The sequence below is a fragment of the Nicotiana tabacum genome, chromosome 7 (genome assembly GCF_000715075.1).
Source record: "Nicotiana tabacum cultivar K326 chromosome 7, ASM71507v2, whole genome shotgun sequence".
Classification (NCBI taxonomy): domain Eukaryota; kingdom Viridiplantae; phylum Streptophyta; class Magnoliopsida; order Solanales; family Solanaceae; genus Nicotiana; species Nicotiana tabacum.
This window is the reverse complement of record NC_134086.1, coordinates 142747675-142773539: the sequence shown is the minus strand read 5'-3', so window position 1 is coordinate 142773539 and position 25865 is coordinate 142747675. Positions and strand designations below refer to the sequence as shown.

General features: G+C 38.2%; 3 protein-coding genes across 3 annotated transcripts; 1 reads left to right on the top strand and 2 right to left on the bottom strand.

Annotated features, from left to right (window-relative positions):
- Positions 1-337: 337 nt before the first annotated feature.
- On the bottom strand, positions 338-2994 carry LOC107792569 (uncharacterized). Its single transcript, XM_075218682.1, has 5 exons — positions 2649-2994; positions 2275-2479; positions 1533-2083; positions 794-1059; positions 338-508 (listed from the first exon to the last, which is right to left on the bottom strand). The coding sequence occupies exons 1-5, from the start codon at positions 2992-2994 to the stop codon at positions 338-340; spliced, it is 1539 nt and encodes a 512-aa protein (XP_075074783.1).
- Positions 2995-3347: 353 nt separating this feature from the next.
- On the top strand, positions 3348-6408 carry LOC107775512 (thioredoxin-like protein CITRX1, chloroplastic). The gene is made up of 4 exons (XM_016595249.2): positions 3348-3675; positions 4037-4159; positions 5739-5819; positions 6042-6408. Exons 1-4 carry the CDS (start codon positions 3460-3462, stop codon positions 6156-6158), a joined length of 537 nt encoding a protein of 178 aa, XP_016450735.1. The 5' UTR covers positions 3348-3459; the 3' UTR covers positions 6159-6408.
- Positions 6409-6781: 373 nt separating this feature from the next.
- On the bottom strand, positions 6782-24920 carry LOC107775515 (E3 ubiquitin-protein ligase KEG-like). Its single transcript, XM_075217791.1, has 16 exons — positions 23871-24920; positions 20288-20650; positions 19942-20172; positions 19595-19717; positions 18931-19267; positions 18028-18185; positions 16354-16511; positions 16081-16202; positions 15195-15329; positions 12041-12165; positions 11806-11910; positions 11463-11696; positions 9606-9939; positions 9176-9364; positions 8676-8981; positions 6782-8503 (listed from the first exon to the last, which is right to left on the bottom strand). The coding sequence occupies exons 1-16, from the start codon at positions 24602-24604 to the stop codon at positions 7280-7282; spliced, it is 4878 nt and encodes a 1625-aa protein (XP_075073892.1). The 5' UTR covers positions 24605-24920; the 3' UTR covers positions 6782-7279.
- Positions 24921-25865: the final 945 nt, after the last annotated feature.

The window sequence follows — 25865 nt, the reverse complement described above, 5'->3', positions numbered from 1 at the left end:
TTGAACGATTACACAAAAAAATCAGATAATTTGAACTCACTAACATTTATTTTGAATAACTATTCTAACTACAAATTGGGCGCATTCTTGCAAGTTCTTTTGTTATGCCCTTCACCTCCACAATTTCCACATGACACCTTGTACTTCTTTGACTTTATTTCATCAAATGTTTTATATCTTTCCTTGTGAGGCCTCCCTGCTGCCTTTTATCTCCCGCCGGTGGCTTTACTACCTCATCCAAAATATGTTGTGGCACATCCCATTTGCTTTCATCAGGAAGAGGATTTACTGGCATTTCATAGGTAAGCAGAAGGCTCTTCCTTGTGTAATACGGAGATCAATAGTTTTCGTATGTTTCCTTCTTGTGCCTTAATGCTGCCAAAGCATGCGCACATGGAAGTTCATCAAGTTGGAATTGTCCGTAGCTACATTTCTTGTTTTCTAGACACACAATGTACCGCTTCACACCATCTAATACAGTATGTATATGATCTGTTGAAGCCCTCACCTACAATTGAAGAACAAATAGAAATAATAATATATCAATCGTTAAAAAGGATTATCCACAACTTACCTACAAATCAGCTACAAATACATTACAACTTATCTACAATCTACAATTACCCACAATTTGACTACAGTTTATCTACAATCTGGAAACAATGCATATTAAGCAATTTATTTATTTTTGCACCAAACAAACAGATCTTACCCTTAGTTTCTGAGATAATATATTGTTGTCATCCAATTCTTTGTTGAATTTTTACCCAAGGTATGTGAAAGTACCCTTTGCCTTCAATAACTTCTCTTTCGTCCAACGTTCAAGAAGCGTCCTCATATACTCTAATAGATCAAATATTGGCAGCTCTCTTGCCTCTTTTGTTACAGCATTCAACGACTCGGCAATGTTGGATGTCATAGTAAAAGTTCTATTCACCGTTGCATGTACTCTTGACCATCTATGATAGCCAATATCATATAGGTAAGATTTCACACGCGGGTCTACCTCTTCAATCTTCAACATTCTTTCATTAAATTCATCCAGAGTGTATGACCGTGCTGTAGCAAAGTACAATTCATGTAATTGTAAATGTCCCTTCTTGAATTTGGACCTTATATTTGTCCAAATATGCTACATGCAAGAGTAGTGTGGCATGCCCGGATAGACAATTAATGTTGCCTTCAGTATACTCTCATTCCTATCTGAAACAACACACATTGAAGGTCTTTCACCATATGCCTCCTTGAATTGCTCAAAGAATCACTTCCAAGACGTTTCGTTTTCAGAATCAACCACAACATATGCCAAGGGAAATATAGTACCGACATTTTTAATTTATAAAATATTAATTGGCAGCCCTGAAAAGGTATATAAAAATATAATTAAATAACAACTACAATATATATTCAGAATATAGACAATTTATCTACATTTTTTTCCTTTAGCTACAAAATAACTACAATATAACTACAATTTAACTGCATTTTATAGACTGCCTACAAAATAACTACAAAATTATTACATTATTTACCTGTTGCATCCATGGTGCTTGTTGTAAGCATAATCCCCCTGTAGGCTGACTTTAAGAATGTCCCATCAACCACTATTACTAGCCTACAATGTTGCCAACCACTTATTGATGTACAAAGAGCAACAAATGCGTATAAGAAGCAATCATCTGCTGCCTTCTTCAATTTAATAAAAGAACCAGGATAAGTCTCCTCAAGAATATAAAAATATTTGGGTAATTTGCTGTAGGAGTCAGACGGATTCCCTCTCAAAAACTGTAAAGCCTTTTCCTTGGCTCTCCATGCTTGCATGTAGCTTAGGTTCAGTCCATGTTCGGATAACATGTTAGTTTGTATGTCCTTTGGTGTGTAAACAGTCTTAGGATCACAATACTTTGGAACGACCATGCTACCAACTACAGTTGCAGTACGTTTGCGTTGTATGAATGTTTCGTCCAATAAGGAGCATGTGTGTTGTCGGTTGAAACTCCTTATCTTGAACATTGCCGAATCATTAATTGACGTTGCCTTGAAGTGCCATTTACAGTTTTCAGCAACGCATATAAGCCAGTAGCTACAAAAAAAATACAATATTTAATACAGGCTATAGATGTAGAAGCAACAAAAAGGACTGTTTTAACACAAATTCGTTAAAAACTACAATTCACTACAGTTTAACTACAATTAAACTACAATTTATAAAAACCACATATCTTCACTAAAACACTGCTTTTGTTGATATATTCTCCACAAATAAATCCATACCTTCTATGACTAGATCTTTTTACTCTGAACTGGAACTTGTGCATCACAGAAAAATTCTTCATTGCAGCAGCTACACTTTGCTTGTCTTGATAAACTTGTCCTTCTTCAATATATGTTTGCGTAGATTCAGTTATTATTTCACTTTGATATTCCTCTATAGCTGGTGAGAATGGAATTTCAAGTAAGTTTAGGGATCCAGACGAACCTGCAGCAACATAGAGATAAATATAGTAACTATGTAGATAATTTTGAAAACAACATTGCTTTATGAGCTTCAGTACATTGTTTTTTGTAGTTAATTTGTAGATAAATGTTGTAATATTGTAGATAACACACTAACACAATAACTCTCTGCAATGTCGAATTAAACATACCTGCACTTGTGTTATCGTTGGTGATTGCCAATTCCATATTGAAATCTCTTACGCTTATACATAAAGGATACGAACCTAAGTTATTATTCTCCTTTTTGGTCTCCATATACACACGAACCCCCATATCATTCCTAATCTCCATTGGAGGACAATTGTTGTTCACAATGTATTTGATTTCTACAATTTTATCTAATGTATCAATCGATAGTTGTTCTGCAATTGTAGAAATCAGAATTCCGTTGCTTGCATTCTCATCTACCACAATGGCATCAACTTCAAAATCTCTAAATCTGCCATAGTGATCCCAATTTCCATTCAATTTTAGCATTATTGGGATTTTTGACATGATTTCGTGTAGTTGAGAGAAAAAAGATGAAGAACAGATATAGGTTCGACAATTTGATTACTGAGGTCGATGAAGAACAATTTTGAATTCTACAATTTGTATTGCGTTGTAGAATTTGTAAAAGCAATTTGAGTACTGGAGCTTCTGAAGCTTGCGTTGTTTTAGAATTGTAGTGAACGAGAGAATTACGCAGCAATGAGATCTCTTTCCATTTCAAAATTCGAATTTAATGTGGAAAGAATCAAACGCAGATTTCGTGCCTTCTTTTTAGCGCGTTTCAAAATTCAAAATTCTAATTATGGATTGGTATATATAGAATTACTATATAGTCCCTCTCTTCGCCTCTAAAAGATTTTGGATAATTCTTTCTTTGCTCCTTCTCCCCTTAAACCCCTAACAGAGTCTCTCCCTTCACATAAACACAGAGAGTAGTGAGTGAGGCAGAGCAGATAAAGAGAGCTAAGAATGCAAGCTGCGACCCTCTCTTTTCACCCTTTGGCTCCGCCACCCCAAACTTCAGCTTGTCACTTCTCCTCTAATCAGCGTAAATATTCACTCTTCTCATACACTTGTCCAACTCCTAGGCCCTCTCTACTCTCTACCCAAACCCTTTCAAGAAAATCCATTTGCAAACCCCCAGCTGTAGCAACTGGCAAATATGTCAGAGAGGATTATCTTGTGGTATACTTTCCTTTTTTGTTGTTCAATTTCATTTAGCTTCTCAATTTTGATTCAACATTTCCAAATTTCGACTATTGGGTTTTATTCTTCTGCTCGAAAAAAATAAATTCATACGAATTTGGGGAGGTGGAAGTATGTGCGTGCTTTCTCGTGCAGAACATTGTGGATAAGGTTCTGTAACAGTGGATAAAAAAGTACTGACAGGAACTCTACTTAGCCCCTGTGTTAGAATCATTTATATTTGTTAATTCTTTTAACAAAGTATTGTGAATTATTTTAATTCTTTTGTTTTTAATGAACATAACTATGTAACATTGCTAATTCCATTTCTTTTATTTTATTTATTGTTTTGGGATTGCAGAAGAAGGTGTCTGCAAAAGATATTCAAGAACTAATAAAGGGAGAACGGAATGTGCCACTGATTATTGACTTCTATGCCACATGGTGTGGTCCTTGTATTTTGATGGCTCAAGAACTTGAAATGGTTGGTTCTGATTTCAAACCACAATGTCTTAAGCATTTTTTAGTTACTGCTATAGATGCTTTAATTAGTTCAAAGTTGGGATTGTTGGAATGAATTTTCTAGAGGATTGTACCATAGTTCAAATAGACTGGGTATCATTACATGGAATGTAAACTTTTCGTTTATCTAAACCCCATATATGAGGACAAAAACATCCTTGGTCTTAGAGTGGAAAAAGCGAGGGTGTCAGTTTGAAGTGGTAAAATTTGAAGGAGTGGACATTTTTCTATCAAAGTCGATAGTGTATGTAAGTTAGTCCGGATAATTTTGGGAATAATCACCATTTGTCGGTCCCTGGTAGGCTTTCTTTCTGAACTCTAGGGAAGCCTTATACTCATTGTTATGGTATATTTGAAGGTATGGCAAGTCGAATTTGTGCAATTCTAAGTGCCTACACTCAATTGTTGAAAAGATAGAGACAAATCTCAGGTGATTATAATAGCTGTGTAATCGTCAATCTACCGTAGCTTTCACTTGCTTGGGGAAAAAAACTTGTGTGGGCCTTTTCTTAAGAGTTCATGGTTTCTGTGAGAAATGAATATAAGTAGAATGGTAGACAAAGTGCATATTGAGATGTTAGTGATATTCACTTTTCCTAGTTGCTTATTTAACTATGTCACATTGATGGTGGTGCAAATCGTCCATTATCTAGCTAGTATTAATATGTGGAGCGGTTAAAGTCTCTACGAGCAGAGGGTTTGTGTTAAATGGATGAGTGCTTCTATGCAGTAAAAGAGAACTATCAGCTAAAGAATAACTATTCTTGTTGCAAACTTCTTTAGAATTAAAAGTTTGTACATTGAAACATTTTAAGTTGAGAAGCTATAAACAACAAATTTATGGTCTGCTGTCCAGTAACTTTTACCTACTTTTGTATTCGAAAGAAGATTGGTGTAAACCTTAACATTTTGTTTAAGTGCGTAATTTTTCAGAGGACTGTACCTGAAAGCCTAAAATAAATAGCACGTCACAAATCGCAATCAAAGGATTCACTTACTTCTAGCTTTTATTAACTTTATCCTCTTGAATTGGAATAAGCAAGAGTAAACACCCCTCTGTTTATGTGATTGCAAGATTGGAGATCATGCAATCTAATTCAAGGAGGTCATGGGTTCAAGCCGTGGAAACAGCCTCTTGCAGAAATACAGGGTAAGGCTGCGTACAATAGACCCTTGTGGTACGGCCCTTCCCGGGACCCTGCACATAGCGGGAGCTTTGTGCACCTGGCTGCACTTTTATGTGTGTATCTGTATATAGCTCAGAGGTCTTTGCTATTAGAGTTTATCTTTCTACTAATAAGAAGAGAATCACGGCATTACTGATTTGAGACATATGCTTTTTTATCCTTAGTTGAGGTCCATTTGAAGTAGTTCTGCTGGGAGGTCAGTGATATCTTGCTACACACACTAGGTTATCTTTTCCTAACGTCAAAATTGTTCTAATCAGAACTAATTGCTTTAGGGATACTATCTCGCTTGATAAATATGTTATTTTGGTTTGCAAAATTATTCTGTAGTATAATTGCAATTTCATCTGACAGCTTGCTGTAGAGTATGAAAGCAATGCACTTATTGTGAAAGTGGACACAGATGATGAATACGAATTTGCACGTGATATGCAGGTACAACCACTTACCACCCTTCTGCTTTGAATCAAAATTTGGTCTATTTCAAAACTACTACTACCAATTATGAAGAAAAAGATCTGTTTTCTCCCCCGTCACTCGTGTGCATACTTGAGATTTATCAGAACTCCTTGTTCTCATCACATATTCTGCAAGTAAATATGACTATCTGTCCAGAATTTGCAAAGCTGTCTGCTAACTGAAATAATCCTTTCTCAGGTTCGAGGACTACCAACGTTGTATTTCATAAGTCCAGATCCAAATAAGGATGCTATTAGAACTGAAGGACTCATCCCAATACAAATGATGCGGGACATCATCAATAATGATCTGTGATGAATAATTCATTAGGTTCTTTGTTAGTGGAACTGTGCATGTCATGCTCTTTACTGGAGCTCAATATTATGTCTCAGCAATTTCTTTTTGAATCTCAGGTTTGGTGTCTGCCTAGCAGTTGTAATACTTGTAACACAAATTTTGCATCTAAAATAATTAGAACAAGTAGTGCAACAAAATGCATTTTCTGATGTTAAAATAGAAATGAGTATTTACAAGCTCTCTAAATTGAAACAGAGTGTTCTTTACTCTTCACGGATGTTCTCAAAGGCTAGCTAGCTGGTCTTTGAATTTGATTAAGCTGGATTTTGATTTAAGGTTTGATAGTTTGATCTTGAATTATAAACTCGCAGTTGGTTGAAGGAGTTGATAGTTAGATTCTGAATTTATATTATATGCCATGAGCATTTCAACTATAGTCGTTAAAAATAATTTGGATTTAATACCGTGCACAAATAATTTTAGCTTTGGGAAAAACGCATTTTCTATCTCTATAATTTAGGTACCTAAGTTTTGTCCTTTAATTTCACAAGTTTGAACAGACATTTCATAAAACTCCGAACATGAAGGAAGGATTCTTTGAGACCCAATACTCTAAGTTCACCAATATAAGAGGAAAGGCATTAAATTCACATGCTTCTCTATTCAAACGGCTAAATAAAATTTTACAAGATTATGAGCAGTGGCCTCAGCATTTTTTAAATGACAAGATAGAGGAGAGAAATGTTCAAATCTAGTGTAAGTGAACTATGTTTGAAAGCTATGAGACCCAAAAATTTCCTTGTGATTTGTACAGAATAGAAAACAAACATATTCCTGTTAATGCAGCTAAAGGAAACACTCATTATGCAGAAAAATCTCCAATGCGGGCCCCAACGATGACCACATCTAACTTCAGCAATGACCCCAAATCCATCCCAGCTTCTTTGTAACCTTTTACCCATCTCTCCGTCATCACGTCTTCTCTGGGTACATCCGTCCTCATGGCTGTCAACTGCCCTGGGGCAGCCTCTAACGCCATCGCACAGCCAGCACAGTGACTGCCTCCCATATATATAAAACAGGCTAAGGGTTGCCCTGCCCATTATCTAGTGATAGGAGAAGTAAAAAAGACAAATGTTTCACTGATCATTGCGCTCATCAAGAGTAATATCAGCAGGGTCTCCAATCCATGGCCGCCCTTCTCTCCATTGAAATTTAATTCTTAGCTTCCCATTAGCATCTACTCCAACAACCTCACCTCTACTCGCATGCGTCTCCATCCCCCATCCCCATCTAGGTGCCACCAGCCCATCTCTGATCTTCACCTTGTCCCCAATTTTAAATGCTCTAATTTTTTCCATTTCCGAGGCCTTGCAGAGCCATAGCCTATCCATAAAGCAGAATGAAACCCAAAGATCACCATCTTCTATGCGGTGCACGACCCCCATACTAGAATGACAGACATCCCCCCACTGGTGTGTTGGGTTAGACACATTCTCCTTAACCCTGACCCAATCACCAACTTGGATTTCCTCTTCCTCAACAAGGTCTACTTCTGAAGGATCAAGCATCCAAGATTTCGAGCCTGCTGGTGTGTAGATTCTTAATTTGCCATCTGCATCAATTGCTGATATATTTCCAACACTTGCATGACTGTGATTTGACCACCCAAACCTTGGCTGCTTTACAGAGTTTCTTACTCTAACACGCTGACCGACTAAGAGCTTATTCACTCTCTCAAGATGGCTGCAATATCCCACCCATTGGTCCTGCTCTCCACAAAAGGCGACAAAGATATTACCATCCCACTTATCTCCTTCATAACTCATTCCTTGCACAACTCCAATGCTACCTGGCCCTACAGATTTCCAACCGCTTGCAATCTCTCTCAACTTGACCCACTCTCCGACTTCAAATGTTGGCTCTATCTCAAGGTCTGCAGGATCTGCTTTCCAGAGACACTGCAAACCAAAAAATGCAACCCTAACTTCTCCATCAGCATTAACACCAGTTATAACACCTCGAGAATCTGGATTAGTGCCTCTCCAGCCCCATCTTGGTTCTACCAGCCCAGCCCTAAACCTAACATGCTGCCCAATTCGAAATCCAGAAACCTTTTCAACGTCAGTGTAATGAGTCATCAGGCGTCCTTTGCGAAAACAGCATGCAAGCTCTAAATAACCAGTGTCTTGAACACTATGCACAACCGCTAGACTTTCTTTCCCAATGCTATACCAATCATAACTGGGTCTAGTTCCCAGGCTTGGTTTAGAATGTACCCAATCACCTACTTCAAATCCCGAAAGCCTTTCTGCGTCTCCAGGAGAAACCTTCCACAAACTGTCTCTCCCAGCAACCTTAACCTAGAAAGCATCAAAGGTCACATTACTTGTAGTTAAGGTTTGAAGCAATTCATTAAAAATAATAACTAATGAATTGGAAGTCAATTCAACCTTCACTATATTTTATGCCTACTTATAAGGTCAATAGATTCTTTCCACCAAATTTTAAGTGATACAAGCAAGGCATGCTTACGTTTAGAGCACCATCCATGTCAATTCTTACAATCTTTCCAACCGTTGCTGGTGTCTCACTGGACCATCCAAGTCGGGGCTGAGAAACGGATGGCAAAACATGAATTTCTTGTCCAACTTCAAAAGGTGGCACCTTCTCCACATCTGTCACTGAACAAGAGAAAGGCTTGCTCCGGAAGCAAAAAGCGATGCCAACATCACCATCTTCTTCCAAACTGTGTATTATACCTACGCTGTTCCTCGTGATATCCTCCCAACCATATTTTGGTGAGGGAACTGAAGCTTTTACCCTTACCCAGTCACCTACCTGTTAATGTGCACAGAACAAACAAAGTTGTTTGAGAACGCTACCAACACGCTGTTTATATTTCACACACAAAACCTTTTTTCTTCCATTCTCATTTCCACAACCCCCAAAACAGAACGAAAGCTCCTAACTACCAACAACATCAGCTAGCATCCTCATTATAGAACAAAATACTGATCAATTACAAGTATTACCTTGAAATCCTCCAGCTTCTCCATGTCAGAAGGATCTGCCTGCCACGGGATTGGCCGATTGGGGATTTCTATGATCAACAGACCATCAGCCTCTATATCAATTATTTTTCCTACACTATGATGTGTTTCACCACCCCAAGCATATCTTGGCTCTGCGACAGTGCGCTTCACACAGACCCTATCAGCAATCTGTGAAAAGGTACAGAATGTAGAATTTAACCAAGGGACAGGATAATAGGAATTCTGAAAAAGGTAATCTCTCTGTTCATTTAGTATGGTAGTACTTGAATGTACACTGTAGTTTAAGAAAAAAGGGCTTTCAGCATAGTACCGTCAGAACTTGTGGTCTTAAACATGACATGACATTTCATATAAAATGAAACAAAGGGAGTAATGAACTATCAGACATCAGTGAAGTTATTTGTCTTACTCTGAATGGCTCAACAGGTTCAACCTCTTCTGGTTCACAATGCCATGGATGAGGAAGATAGCTTAGCTCCACCATCAGACTACTGTCTGGCTTGATACAGTACACTACACCAATGCTTCCTGGCGTTGCAGATCCAAATCCATGTTTAGCTGTTGTGAGTGTAGGACGAATCCGAACCCAATCTCCAACCTTAAATTCCTCCACACGTTCCATTTCCGCAGGATCAGCTTTCCACCCTCTAGATGCTCCAGGAAACCCAACACGAAGCACCCCATCCTCATCAACACATAATACAGTTCCTATGCTATCATGGGCATGGCCGCGCCAACCAAACCTGTAGCAAAAGCAAAGCTAGTTACAATTAGCCTCTCAAAAATGCTAATGCTTTCCTGAGTCAGCTTGAAAATTTTCAACTTAAACCTTGTAAGCAGAAATTGGCAAGACAAAACTACGGGACAGGAAACTTGACTAATCTTATAATTAATACATTTTTTGTCCTCACTATCCTGTTTAATCCTCCTAAAATGGGGAGCAGTTCCAGAGGAACATCATGCTTAAGGCTAGGGCTGTGCATAATATGGTAAATACCGAATTACCGTACCGAAACCGAAAATTTTGGTATATAATTCGGTATTCGTTATGGTATTTGGTTTAGGTTTTTAAAAATAATTTGGTATGGTATTTGGTATTTTAAAAAGTAATATCGAAATACCGATACCGTACCGAAATATATACTAAATTACACATTACTGATATTATTGATTAACATACTAAGTTACACAATACTTTTCTTTGGCATTCATGTTGAGGTTGGTTGTAAAGCCCATGTACTTCTTTAGGAAAATAGAGGAACAAGGTAGGATGCAGATTCTAGGTTGCCAAGTAGCTTAACATAATATTTCAATGGTTTTAGAGTGTTTTTTACTCCGTTACTCTTGTATTGTTGTTGCATATGTTGGATTAGCCGTTGTATTCTCTAATTTCAATAGTTAACTCTAAGCAAGTAACATGATATTTCCAACGATCAAATGTATTCCTTTATGCCTTTTTTCTCTTAGTTCATACTTGATGGTTTTGGACAAAATTTTTATCAACGGTCAGGTGAGCTTAGAACGTTTTCATTGAGTACTTTAATTAAAAAATTACAGTCTATGACTCTATGCACTAGTTAATATTCAACCCGAATAAACCGAAATTACCGGACCGAAAAAATCGAAACTGAACGGAGAAAAGTCAAACCATACCGAATAAAATGGTATCGAAATGACTAAATACCGTACCGACCGACGAACACCCCTACTTAAGGCCTGGTTTTTTTTGGGTGGGGGTGGGGGTGAGGAATTAGATTTTGGTTAGATAAGTGGGTGAAAGAGGGCAAGCTGAGGGATAAATTTGCATACTTTGTACAGCATAGCTATAAATAAAGTTGTATTGCTGATATAATTTCTGACTCTGGTTGGCAGCTGCATTTTAGAGGATGTTTTTAATGATGGGAGATTGGGGAAGTTGGTAGCTATTGAACTTTTTGGAAACAGTAAATCTTAGATGCCAATAGTAGGAACTCACATATCTGGTTGGCCAGTAATGATGGTGTTTTCACAGTCGAGAGTTGTTATAGCTTGATGTTAAAGCAGGAAGGTAGTGGGATAAGGGAATGGAAATGGAAATTGTTAAGGGAAAAGGCTCTGCCTTAAGTTTCCTGTTTCGGATGGATTGCTTCTTACAGTGCTTGTTTGACTCACAATTTCCTATAGAAGCAAGGTATTTCTATGTGCACTAAGAGCAAAAAGGACATAAGAAGAAGCGCATAACCCTGCTATAAATACGGCGGGATAACAGTTTTTAGTTAAGTCAAACCTTGGTTCTTTGACATCTTGCTTGAGCTTCACGTGTTGCCCTCTGTCTAATGGAATCACTTTTACAACTTCATCTACCAGTACTTGAGCTTCCCCAGAGCAAAAGGACACAACGAGATTGTCTTTGTCAAGGACATTTTGCACAAAACCAACACTCTTATGTCTTGCACCTTGCCACCCATAAGTTGGTGTCACAATGCTTCTCTTATATTTCACCCAGTCTCCTACTTCATATCTGTATAGCATATGAACATGCAGCTCTTCAAAACCTCAAGCACAATCAACAAGCATTTTTACAAATATTATTTGACAAAAATTAGCAACAAAAAAAATCTTCTGCTCACACTGTGGGAGATAAATGGACCCCCTTCTCCCTAAGTGCCTCTATCAAATCTTCTGAAATCCATTCACGAGGCAGAGTCTCCAAATAGTCACATAAAGTTTTGCCGCTGCAACAATAGACATTGATGAAGTTAATGCCAAGCTCAGATACAAGAGTGTTTTTTGATAAGTAGATACAAGTCGTCTCCATGATAGCATAACCCATAGAAAGGAACCATACGGCTAATTGGAACTTGCCTGTGATTCCTAACTTCAATAGCAGCATCTGGATACCTGAGCATAATTACAATCCAATCAAGATTTTCACGTATCATATTGGCAGAGAATGCTGCTACATGGAAAGCATTATCACCTTCATCATCCTGATATCAGCGAGAAATACAAAATTAGCTCAAAGAGGAATATAAGAAATAGACTAACAAATATCAATAAGCATTGAAAAGCAAACTAAAAAGCCATGAGCAAATCAAATACAGAGCCATGACCGTAATGTTTGACACTAATTTTCATTGAGGCGCCCACACAGGGTTATGAGCCTCACAAAATAATTTGCAAAAGTACATTTTCCTTCAGGCTCATTCTAGTTTGAGTAGGAACCTATGCAAAAAAATTCCAAGACCATCATAAACTACAAAATTCAGAAAAGTCTCGAGTTTGGGCCGTATCTGCTGAGGATTTGCACATCCAATCTCTTAGTGAAGAACTCCTCAACCTCACACTTTGCAGTTATCAAAGTCCAGCAAAAGTTGCAACAGAAAAGCTTCTCTTAGATTTCATTCTGGACCTTGGTTCCTGCAATCCTAAACGCTGATACAACCTAAGGATTCTATTTAGACATCGGGAATGAAGCAAAGGAATATTTTTCAAAACAATATGAGACTAGAAGTATGTCTGCATAGCCACATCTCACTTCAGAGCTAATTCCCTTCCTTATTCACACACCTTACCTATACACTTTTCATAATGCAAAAACTAAATGAATTGAGAAGCTCCAAATGAATAAAAAAACTCCACATTAACATTTGGTGGAGCTAAGACTCGGGTTAGGACTGTGGGAGGCAACTCAGAGCATTTTTCGGTTGTTATGGGGTTACACCAAGGATTTGCGCTCAACCCGTTCTTATTTGCCCTGCCGATGGATCAGTGTTGTCAAAGGCGCGCTTAAGCCCTGAAGCAAGGCTCAAAACACGTTGAGCGCTTCGCCTCGCTTTGTGGGCGCTTTTGTGTCGCATCAAAGCTCTAAGACATACTTTTCCTTGCCAATGAGCGTAATCTTGAAAAGGCGACCTTAAACAATTGATATTTCACTTTATCGTAAAAAAAATTTCAATTTCTTTGTCTATATATTTGTTATTCATGCTTATAATGATTAGTCTTGGACTACATGCATATTTTTACTTTTTCTCCCGTTGCACCTTTTTTCATTAAAGCTCACGCTTTATTTGCGCTTTGTGCTTAAAGCCCCAACGGACCTTAGAGCTTTTTTGCGCTTTTCGCCTTTGATAACACTGTGATAGATACACTAACACACCATATTCAAGGAGAGGTGCCATGGTGTGTTGTTTGCTGATGATATAGTTCTGATTGATGAGTCCTGAAGTGGCTTTAACGAAAGGCTGGAGGTTTGGAGACAGGCCATGGACTCTAAAGGTTTCAAGTTGAGTAGGACTAAGACAAAATATCTAGAGTGCAAGTTCAACAACGTGACAAGGGAAGCGGGCATGGACGTGAGACTTGACTCACAAGTCATCCCTCAGAGAGGAAGTTTCAAGTATCTTGGGTCAATTATCTAAGGAGATGGGGAGATCGACGAGAATGTCACGCACCGTATAGGGGTGCACCGTATAGGGGTGGGGTGGATGAAATGGAAGCCAGCGTCTGGTGTCTTGTGTGACAGGAAGGTGCCTCCAAAACTTAAAGGCAAGTTCTATAGAGCGGTGGTTAGACCGGCCATGATATATGTTGCAAAGTGTTGGCTAGTCAAGAATTCACATATCCAGAAAAAGAAATTAGCATAAATAAGGATGTTAAGATGGATGTGCGGGCATACTAGGCTGGGTAACATTAGGAATGAAGATTTTCGGGAGAAGGTAGGCGTGGCTCCCATGGACGACAAGTTACGAGAAGCGAGGCTTAGATGGTCGGGAACGTGCGGAAGAGAAGCCTAAATGCCCCGGTTAGGAGGTGTGAGCGGTTAGCTTTGGCAGGTATGAGAAGAGGTAGAGGGCGGCCTAAGAAGTATTGGGGTGAGGTGATCAGGCAGAACATGGCACGACTTCAGATTTCCGAGGACATGGCTCTTGATAGGAAGGTGTGGGGATCGAGCATTAGAGTTGAAGGTTAGGAAGCAGTCACCAGTCGAGCGTTTTTCTTCTTTGTTCCGGGGGTGGGGCTAGTCGGTTAGTGTTTTGACTTGGACTGATAGTGGTTTATGTTGTGCCCACACTATTTTTCCTTTTTTATAGTACTGTGGCATTATTAATGGTCGTTGTTATTGTTTTTCCATTTATTTTGTCTCTTACGATGCTGATAATATATTTCTGGCTTCTGTTGCTATTATTGATCTATTATCTATTTTCGTCTTCTTGAGCCAAGGGTCTTTCGAAAACATCCTATCTACTTCTCTGGGGTAGGGGTCAGGTCTGCGTACAGTCTACCCTCCTCAGACCCTACTTGTGTGATTTTACTGGATTGTTGTTGTTGTTGTAGACTTGTAGTAGCAGTAGTATTAACATTTGAACTTTTTTCCTTAACAAGTAACGTATTTTGTATGATAACAGCACCATCAGGTGCAGATATGTGCAAAGCAAAAGACGGACCTTTTATAATGGCAGGGCGCTGAAGACTTCTAACAAAGCATACATATCACATACATTCAGTAAATTAATGCCAAAAAGGCAAAAAATACAAACCCCTGCACTTGAGCTTGTGCAGAGTTTTTGGGTTTCTTTCCAGTAATAAAACAAATTAACAGTTTGTACTACCATTATTGTACGATTATCCTTATCAAATAAAAATTATGATATATAGTTATGATTTACAGTTAATATCTCTTCTAAATACTTACTGATTTTTATTGTCTTGCATTACACTCAATACATCTTGCTCCACGAAAGCAGGATGCATAGAACTCTAATCATCTATTATTCCCAACCCAAAAAAATCACACTCTTAACAATAGATGCGTAAGAACTGAACTCTTTACGGAAATCTGCTAGATTAGTCTATTATATTAAGACCAGAAGAAAATATTATATATACTAGGTGCTCTAGTGATAAAAAATACGACGACCAAAGAAGATAATCGGAAAGTTTTCAGAAAGTAGCTGCCAAAAGACCGAATTCACATATTTGTATCAAGTGATAGAACCAAAAAGTGATTAGGACGGACCTGGAAATTACAGTTTGCCCCAGCAGACAAAAGCAATCCCACACATGATTTCGCACCTCTATTCAATGCCACATGAAGAGGTATTGTATTATTCACATTCTTGATGTTTACATCAACTCCAGCATCGAGGATGATCTAAAGAAAAGTTGGTTATTATGAGACAATAAAAATAATGATGGTTTCAAAAGTATTACAATCAAAAAGAGAACCTCGCTTGACTACTGTGCAGAACTACGAAACTAGTCACTTGGCAGCATAGGCATGCACCCGCTAACAAGGACATGAAGACATGCATGTTTTCAAATAAGTGGGGGCATAACAGAATAGGAAAATCAAATTACTTTTGCACCTATTCCTTTATGTCACTTCTTGAATGGAAAGATATAAATTATTTTATATATCATTGATCTATCAAAACAAGATTAAGAATCCTCATCCTGTATGAACTCTCCCCCAGCTAACTCGTCGAACAAAAAGCTGTTCGACGAGTTTAAGTTGGAAGCAAGCTTTAAATTTTTTCTGACAAGTAGAAAGCAAGCTTAAGTTGAGCGACATGAAACCATGTCAAAAATTAGTTTCAATCCTTTTTTTTATAATCTATTAACTATCAAGTTTCGATCCTTATAGTAATGACCCCATCTATTCGCTCAAAAATACTTTGATATCCCTCCTTATCTATATCAATGGAAAGCAAGAGAGCTAACCAATATCATTAGAGGGTAGTGTCTTGAAGACTAACATGAGATCAGCGAAAAATGAGACACTACCGAACTGATGATAAAAAGAGTGTTACTGGCCAGCCGAAGCACGACTTGGACATACAACCTAAGATTTGCATATTTTCTCCAAAATAGCACTGGTCAAACTCAAGTACATATCAGCCTACCTTGACCAACTCAACATCGTTTATCATAGCAGCAGTGTGCAAAGCAGTTCGAAAATGTTGTGTGTCTTGTGCAGCTGGATCTGCTCCAGCAGCTAAAATCAAACGTACCAGTTCTCTTCCCTCTACAAAAAGTACGCAAGATTACTGGTAACAAGAAAACAAGAACAGGTACAGCTAGTAAAAAGGAAGTAAAAAAGAGGTACTATCAACTGCTATATCTTGTAAAAACAACTACATTTATGTTCATCCCTGTAAAAAGAGTGTCATACTCACCTGCCTCACGATCTTTCTTTAAGGCTGCTGCCATGCACAGTGCAGTACCAACAGGACTTGGAATATCAATAGCATCAGCGATCTCTTCAATAGATGCAAGTTCCACCCACTTCTTGACAACAGCAACATTCCAAGTCACGATGCACAAGTGCAGTGGCCTGTAGAAGGCAAGACACAAAATATGCACCACGTGTGAAAGAGGGGAGGAGATCAAAGAAAATATAAGGCCAAAACATGCTCAAGCATCACCCTTCACAAGCAGCCAATTTTCCTCCATTGCTGATTAAAAAGCCAAACTATTAACAACTAAAGTAGAAGCAGCAGATTTAAAGAGCAGTTTCCAATAGTAAACTTATATGGATGCACCTGAAAAAGCTGCAAGATTACCAAATAACCTATCATCATTGTTCCACGCATAGATCATCCCAGAGTAAACCCATTAGCCACATAATTAATCTTCTTATTACTATTATCCCAACTATTCTCTTTGGAAATTCATGATTACTGCAATTTTGACAAATTTGAGTGATTAAAAATGTGAAACACATCGAAAGAGATATTTAATAACTAACTCTCTGTTTTGTTTCAATGAATAAGACTTAATTCGGACAATATACAGGACCCCCTAATGTATATAATACAATAAAGACATGATAGTGACACTAGAACCCAGTAGATAAATTATAAAGCACCTTCTAAGTACATAGAAGGGGTCACATCAAATTCCTTAAAATAGTTTTAATATGATAACTCAGGTCCAACAATTTTTTTCAAGCGCCGTTCTTTAACTTAAAGATGCCACAAGCTCAATTTGGTTCCATCTAAGACACCATAAGTCAAACAAGTGGACCACAAAGTCTTCTTGCAAAGGAAAGGCCCATGCTTTTCCTAGTAAACTTCGAGTAATTTCTTCATGAATTATTTTTGATGAAGTAAAGGAATTTCACTCAAAAGCAAGCTCTTTTCTTCATGAATTCCCTTCCTATAGATCTTCATATTTGAATGAATTAATAAATCTTACTGACTTAAGAGTCTTAAAGGGGGAAATAACCTAAAAGAATTTAGCAAGCTATACTCTACTCCTTGGGAGACACAAATTTAGAAAGTAGTACTTTTTTTAGAATGATAACATTTTATAAAGAACATCACAAAGATTGTGCAGTTAAAAGTGACAAAATACATTTTAGATCTTCACTTTTGGTGTAAAGAGTTTTCTGTAGTAGATGCTGAATCTATTTTGCAATTTTTGGAAGCCTTGTAAAGTACACAAGGGCTGTAGCTTGTAAATACTGTTGCCAGTACATTTTGTACTGATGAACACAATGTTATCATTCCCAAAAAAAAGTGACAAAATACATACTCCAAGAAAAAACAAAAAAGATAAGAATCCCCCTACAGCAAAAACTTACAGGGATTCTATGATGTCAAGTATGGAGTCACTATCATTTACAAGGTATTCTTTACGCAAGATAAGAAACTTGTACTTTAATTTTGAAACTCCGAGAACCACCGAGATTCTCTTTTCATCTTGTTTTCCTATGATTTCATATTAGATTTCTTTTGCACTTTTCTCTATCCTAATTTTTTCCACGCTTCCAACTATAGGGTTCCCCTACTAGAATTTTATTTCCAAAAATATTTCGAGGAATGAATAAGAATCATATTTGAACTTACGTCAAATTTTTGGAGTTCAAGATAGCCATTGATTTACAGCCTCCATTTTCCAGTATGACCTTGGCACAGTCCGTATATTTCTTAGCAACAGCTCGATGAAGCACCGATTCACCTTCATCATCAACTGCATTTGGATCAGCCCCAGCCAGTAATAATTCCTGTTGCAATGAAACATAAAAAGGAAGATAAGTACTAACATAACAAGTAACAACCAACAACAACAACATACCCAGTGTAGTCCCACAAGTGGGGTATGGGGAGGGTAGAGTGTACGCAGACCTTACCCCTGCCTTTAAAAAGGCCGAGAGGCTGTTTCCGGAAGACCCTCGGCTCAGGAAGGGGAGGGGCAATAACAAGCAAACCGATCTGACAACCAAAGCATAACAAGTAACAACCAAAAGATACAAAGAGCTAACAAAGATATCTATCCAAAAGAGTGATAAACAAAACATAAACTTAGCCCTTAGTTTCTATTTCGTTTTTTGTGTGTGGGGGGGGGGGGGGTGGGGAGAGGGGGGGGTTACTGAAGAGAGAATAGAAAGGCCTGCTAAGGACAAACCTTGGAGACCTGAAATGCAAAGTAGGAGCTTTTACCAGTGAACAACTATAAATCTCAAATTGGACTATAGAACCTCATGGATTTTGTTTTGCTCTACTTTTTATAGCAGAAGATTAGAGGACGTGGGGCAGAGTAGGGGAAGGACAAGAGGACGAATAAGAAATCAAAACGTCATCTCTAGGAAAGCCTTTTAGTTTACTTTTCTAACCTAAAATTGCATTTTCATCTTATCTCGCTATTTAAATCTCATCTCTTTAGTAGCTTGACTTTCCATTTGTTCCTCCACATTTCAGTTTCAGCCTAACATCTTTCTCAACATACACATAAAAGGACAAGAGACCTACACGCATGCAATCTGGTTGGCCATGGTATGCACAGACATGAGCAACGGACGGACCAAGCCCCTCTCTCAGTCTCGATCTCACATTGGCGTGCCTCCTGATAAGAGCACGAACACATTCAGGTGATCCAGCAGCGAGAGCAAACACAAGGGGCGGATCACCATCTTTGTCTAGGACATCCACATTTGCCTGCGCGTATTCCAGAATGGCCTCAACAAGTTCAACACTTCCTCGTCTACAAGCAAGGTGGAGAGCAGTTTGCCCATCAGCATTTTGCGCCTCCAGTAGAGAACAGAAAGAGCTAATACTTTGTCCTGAAATAGTCTTCGCTAGCAAGTCTCTGCGTCGAGATGAGTAAAAGAGATGAAGTATATAGGAAAAATAATTTTTAGGAGAACTGCCAGAAGTTGCAAAAAGACAGATATAGCGAATAATGTTCCTAAAATTTCTTGAAGGGATATGTGCATTAAGCACAAGTAACTTCTATAAATTCCCTTTCCAAATAGAAAAAAACTTGATGACCTGAATCTTTTTTCTTTCTTCCTTTTCTTCTCCTTTTTTTTCTTTTGTTTGAGTTATGAAAATGTTCCTTTCAAATTTCTGGTAGTCTCTTTGATGATTTTGCAAAATATGATACCTACTACTTGAAAAACACGTTAAGACTTACCGAACTCCATTTACATTGCCTTCAGAAATGAGTCTGTGTAGAAGACTGGGATCATCAAGAGAAACCTCCAATTGATACGTAGCAGATGGCACTACACCATTCGTTCCCAAGTACTGCAAGTTACTGCATTTTTACAGATAATAAGCAACATTTATCTGAACGGCCAATGATTAAACTCAAAAGCAACTGTAAAACATTAATCTTTAACAATCAGAATAAGGAACACAAAGAGCACTGCTGCAGCTTAAGAAGCAAGATAATCAAGTGTTAAATGCTACCTTCCAACAGCTAACCATGTTCATATGACAATCCTGTTACAAAATATCAGCTTAACTAAATGTTCTTACTTATCAGGGCTGGCAGGAGGGCTGCGAGGGATCTCTTGCAAGTGGCGAAGAAATGTGGCTAACATTGAACTAAAAGTTGGTCTCTTGGAAGCCTTGAACTGCAGACACTCACCAATCATCTTCCACAACTCTGGCGGTATTCCAACACCCACTACACTTGCATATTGAGGAGGTTGTCTCCTTGCCTTTATAACAGCCCGATAAATTTCCTCTGCATTTAAGCCAGCCCATCTGCATAAGAATGACAAAGGGTTCTCTAAATAAATCATCACATGGAGTAGAATAACTTATATGCTAAAACATGGTAGAAGTGACACATCGAAGAACGTTAAGTTCAGTCACTTACGGAATAGAACCAGTGCACATTTCCACCAATGTACAACCAAAGCTCCAGGCATCTGATTCCGGAGATATACCAATGGCACCATCCCAGAAAAGATTAATTGATTTCTTTACAGGCTCCCATGCTTCTGGAGCAGTGTAGTTTGGGCTAAGCATTGTACAATCCATGCATGAATGGGTTATTGAGGACTCACACTCCAATCTAGCTTTCCTACAGGCAGGCTTCTTTAGAATTGCTGGAAGTCCATAATCAGAGACCACAGCATGACCATTTTCATCTAAAAGAAGATTGGACGGCTTAATATTCATGCAGACAATACCAGCTGCATGAAGCTCAGCCACCCCACGTGCAATGTCTGCTCCATATCTGCATTTAAGATGGGATAATATATCAATGCTAGGAGATACGTGAAATGCTAAAGGCACTATCTCAAACAGACTACATACAGAAAAGTGGCTAGATCAATTGCATGTACATCTGGAGACTGGACTCTTTTCTTAGTACAACTTTACAAGCAATGAGGAGCCCAGGGAAGAGGAAAAGGCGATGGAGAAGGGAAGCACTGGTTGGGAATTGAACTCTTGCTGACTCTCTAGGGCATCTGTAAGCTAGAATTTTGATAAGTTTTACAGTTCGAAAAGTTGATTCAAGCCCTAAAATTCTAAGATGGCTAACCAAATTCATTTCTTTATTGTTTTACCCTTTCATTTATCGAGGATGTAAAGATCATAATTTAATTGGGGAACACTGGTGACTGGCTTAGCTTATATAGAAAAGCTTCCAGAGCTCCCACGCAATAGAAGTGCAGAAACAACAACAACAACAACAACCACCCAGTATAATCCCACTTAGTGGGGTCTGGGGAGGGTAGTGTGTACGCAGACCTTACCCCTACCCTGGGGTAGAGAGGCTGTTTCCAAATAGACCCCCGGCATCCTTCCCTTCAAGAACTTCCCACCTTGCTCTTGGGGAGACTCGAACTCACAACCTCTTGGTTGGAAGTGGAGGTTGCTTACCATCAGAGCAACCCCTCTTGTCATAAAAGAACTGTCAATTATAGTTGAGTTTGTCAATCGCATTTCATACAAAAGCTTCAAAAAACTTGTCAGCTGGGTCTTGCACCTTCTATATAGAACCTTTCCCATACCTTTATGCTTCTACAGCTAACAAACAGGCTTATGCTGATATTGTTTGATGAGACAGAAGAACTGCACCATGCAGTGTGAAGATCAAGCTTCATAATGATGTATCAACTGATAGTGAAACTATCAAGATTTCTTGCACTTTAAGACGCTATTTTGACAGCATAAAAAGAAGAGGACTGGTGATATGAATGCTGTATTACTAACAGTATCAAGTACAACAAACCCGTCATTAGTGCAAAACCCCCGATTAAACTGTCGACATATCAGCATCTCAGGGGAAGTGAATCACCAACTAATACACTCTCAGACAGCGAGCCAGTTATAGTGCACAGCAGTGAATCACTTTGGTATTCATTGGATAATGCCAGCTGCGATGAAAGATGTTATGTCCAGCTGGGCATTCAGACGTCGGAAAAAGAAAAGACGTCGAGCATGGGATGTAGCTCCTTCGGAGCTAATGTGGATACTATGGAAAGAAAAACATGAGAGCTTCTGAGAAGATGGAGAATACTGTTGCACTAACTAGGACAAATTTTTTGGGTTTGGTGATCTTTTGGTGCACCCACGAGGTCCCATCTAGCATGGACGACTCGGTGTGATTTATGGAGAACAATGTCTTGGTGTCGGTTCACCACCTTTGTGTACAAACTTGAATATCGGGGTTTTCTTCCCCACCATATCAATGAACTTATATGTATCAAAACAAATATAAGCATCTTTGTATGGCCTAATAGTAATTAAAGTGGGAAAAGCCATGGAAGTCCAGGGATGGTCCTAATCCCACCAAAGACAAGGAAAAACACTAGGTGCTTTTGTGTTTTCTTCCATCTACCTAAACTTTGGCGGGCATTGTTACCCAATACCTATGTTATAGATGTGCTAATTGGCGGTAGCAGTAGCACGTGCCCAGTGATTAGTCGAGTGTGCGCATACTGGACCGAGCACCACCATTATCTATCTATTTTTATTTTTATTTTATATAATGCTGGCCCGAGATGAATTTTAATTGGAGAAACATAGTCATTGAGGATTCATATAGTCGACCCAACGTATTTGGGCCTGAAGCATTATTGTTGTTGTTATTAGTATAGTAATGCTAAGCATGACAAATTTCTTTTTCCAAAAAAATTTTCCAATCAGTCTAGCAAACAATGTGGTCTTGAACTATTGAATTGTCTAAGTGGAAAAAGTTTCAGTTGTTTAAAGTTTGTCACGCACTACAAGGTAGTTCTCTTTTACTTCTTCATTTAAAATCAAAAGATAGACACCTAGGATACTTAGACTCAGCCCTCTCTCTTCCATTCTGCTTACAGATAGTTCATTGCTTTTACACCTTGATAGTGGATACTTCAATTCAACCCGCCATTTCCACTTTGTCTATGTTAGTACAGCTTTCTATCGTGGTAGCTTTAGCTCATTTGATTTATTCTGCCAATAGGCAGAATAATTTGTTTTTTTTATTTTTGGTAAGTATAGACAGGATGATCTCATATAGCGATTTACTCTAAATGAAGAAAACAATAAATATAATAATGTTTATTATATTTTCAACTAATTGTTGTCGCCTATATATATATATATATATTGCTTCCAAGATGGCACAAATGGAGGAACAAGATCAATATAGGCAATATAAAAATACTAGGTAGGTTATTTCTTCTCACTCGTACCTGTGCTAGTGGGAGGTTGCACATACCCGGTTAGGAGAGGTGTGTCCAAGTTGGCCCAGACACCATCATCATCAAAAACAAAAAAATCGATTAATTTGGAATATGTTTTAGTCATGTTAGTACATTTATTTTAGGTCCTATACTTCCTGGTTGTCTTTTAGTCTTGTCAGAGAGTTATATGCCAATAAAAATATATAGAAATTCTAGTGCTTTTTCTTTTATTTTTAGTTTGTTTAATATTGGCTTGAGATGAGTTTAATGGAGAATCCTGGCCAGTGAGGAATTGACGATTCATATACTGACCCTAACTGGCGTGGGATTTAGGTGTAGTTATTGTTGTTGTTGTTTTAATAATGTTTTTTTTCTTTTTTCTTGGAGTAGCGTTTACTGAAAGCTAGTTCCTACTTTCTCAAAATGTCATTCTCTGAGATGAGGATTTCTTGCAAATCAGGAGGTGATGCTACTATTTTTCCCGTTCTTGTTAGTATCTCCACAATTTCATGTATCTCATCAAAGTTTGGGCATATGAAACATCAAATGCAAGACAGCAAGAGATGACAACATTTCCGCTTTTGATGAGCATTGTAAAGTGCATGTGATAGATAAAGGATGCCAAAGTTCTCACATAATTTTAGAGCTCGATTACTCATAAATTCCTGTTTCTTTTTCAATTCTCTACTAAACCTCCAAAATTTGGAACAACATAATCAACAAGGTAATGAATCAAATGGAAACAGGAGTAACCCTTTATCGAAAAATCACACATTATACCTCAGAATTTGCTCAAGAGTGAGACGGCCTTCGTTGCGCTGCATCTCGGTCTGTACAGATCCTTTACACCTATCCATAATCAAGCACAAGCTTCTTTCTAATTTGGAGACACCATGAAAAGCACACACATTTCTACACCACATAGACTCCCGCCTCAACTTCTCCAACTTCTCTTGAACCCACACCACATCCATTTCCTCTCCAACTCCCACCTTCTTCACCGCCACTTTATGCCTACACCGGCCCCGACCACCACCACCACTACCAGAAACAGTTGCTGCCCACATCTCTACTCCATGCCTCTTGGACTCACCACCTATCCTCCTAATCAACCTAACTTCGTGATGAGCACCCACCTCTATCCTCCCACCCCCACAACCCGAGCTGGACGCAGCACGGGCGCCATGCCTCCTTCTCGAATCGTTCTCCTCATTATCATCACCATTCTCATTGAAGCCCCCCTCTTCTTCATCTTCCTCATCATCGCTTGAGTACCTGGAACTAGAGTCGCGGATTAAAGCGAGGATCGCGTAGTTCTTTTTTAGGGCAGTAACGGAGTTGCCCACAAGGGACACGTGGCGACACCTGGGGCACGATAAGCTAGTATCCGGCGAAGCAGAGAACATTCTAGAAAGACACTCCCTGCAAAATCCATGACCGCATTGGAGCAGCAAAGGGCAACGCTCCTCCTCGTCATACCTATTCTGACAAACTGAACAACAAGGTACTCTCATAATAATAAAATTAATACTACAATCAAACAATCAATAAATATTAACCTCTTTCTGCCTCAACAATTGGGCAGAAATTTGGGATAATTAAATCCGGGTTTGATTGATGAATGGAAATTGAAGTAGGTACAGATATTGTACTTGCAGATCCAACGAGGAAGAAGAGTGTAGAGAGAGAGAGAGAGAGAGAGAGAGTTAGTAAGGGTTTAGAGAGAGAAGGAGGGAGAAAATGGGGGTGGGTGGGGTTAATAGTTGAGTTAAGGAGGAAGACGGAAGCTTTACTGACGGGTTTTTCTTTTTCTTTTTTTTTTTGGGGGGTATTCCTGTTAATGCCGGGGAAATTTTCATCTACATACACATCTGGAGCAGTATGCTACAAGTACAACTCCTTTAATGCACGTGTAGTAAATTTTCATCTTGCTAAAGAACAGTACAAATATTGATAAGAGTAGTTTGAGTTTGAGTTCAAGTTATATAGTACAAACCCATTAATGTTTAATGCACCATTTAGGATCGGAGAGGATGTAACCTGATGAAATTCTCTTCTTCTTTTTTTAAGTTTTATTATGCACCGACTTAGAAATAAAGAAAAACAAATAATTTACATAGTAGCTTAATATGATAATTAAAGTAATTATTTGTTATAACTGATGGAATTCAATTAATTATTTGTATAACTGATTGGATTAAATTAACGATACAATTATTCAGTGTATATTTATAACTTTTTTTTCCTCAAGCAATTTGGAAATCCTGAAACACACTAGTACGTACATAAATTCTGAACGTGAATCTCTTGGAGTGAGTAATTCATCTTAATTTTGTAACTAAAATATCAAGGTTTGATTAACCTTAATGGAGGTTCTACAGAGGAGTTTTGTGTTTTCTTATATTTGTTTCTAAGTAATGCCTAAGAATTTCTCATCTTGCTAGGAGCCTTTAAATTTATATTTATAAAAATATTTCAATCTTACGATGTAATTCAATTAAATATACAAAAGAATAAATAGTTTAGTCAGTAAATATTTGGGTTTAAATCATTTATTTTACCATCTAAAATCATTTGGCATTGCATGGTGTAAGAAAACCCTGCATATAAAATAATACGAAGTCTGGCTAGTTGCATAAGAAAAATAATCGCTGCATTACTTAATGTAGCATTTGCTTGTCAATATCAAATAATGCATGCATTAAATTATACAGGAAGTTACATATTATTTATGCGAAAAATATATGTATTAGCAAATTTAACAAATTATATGGC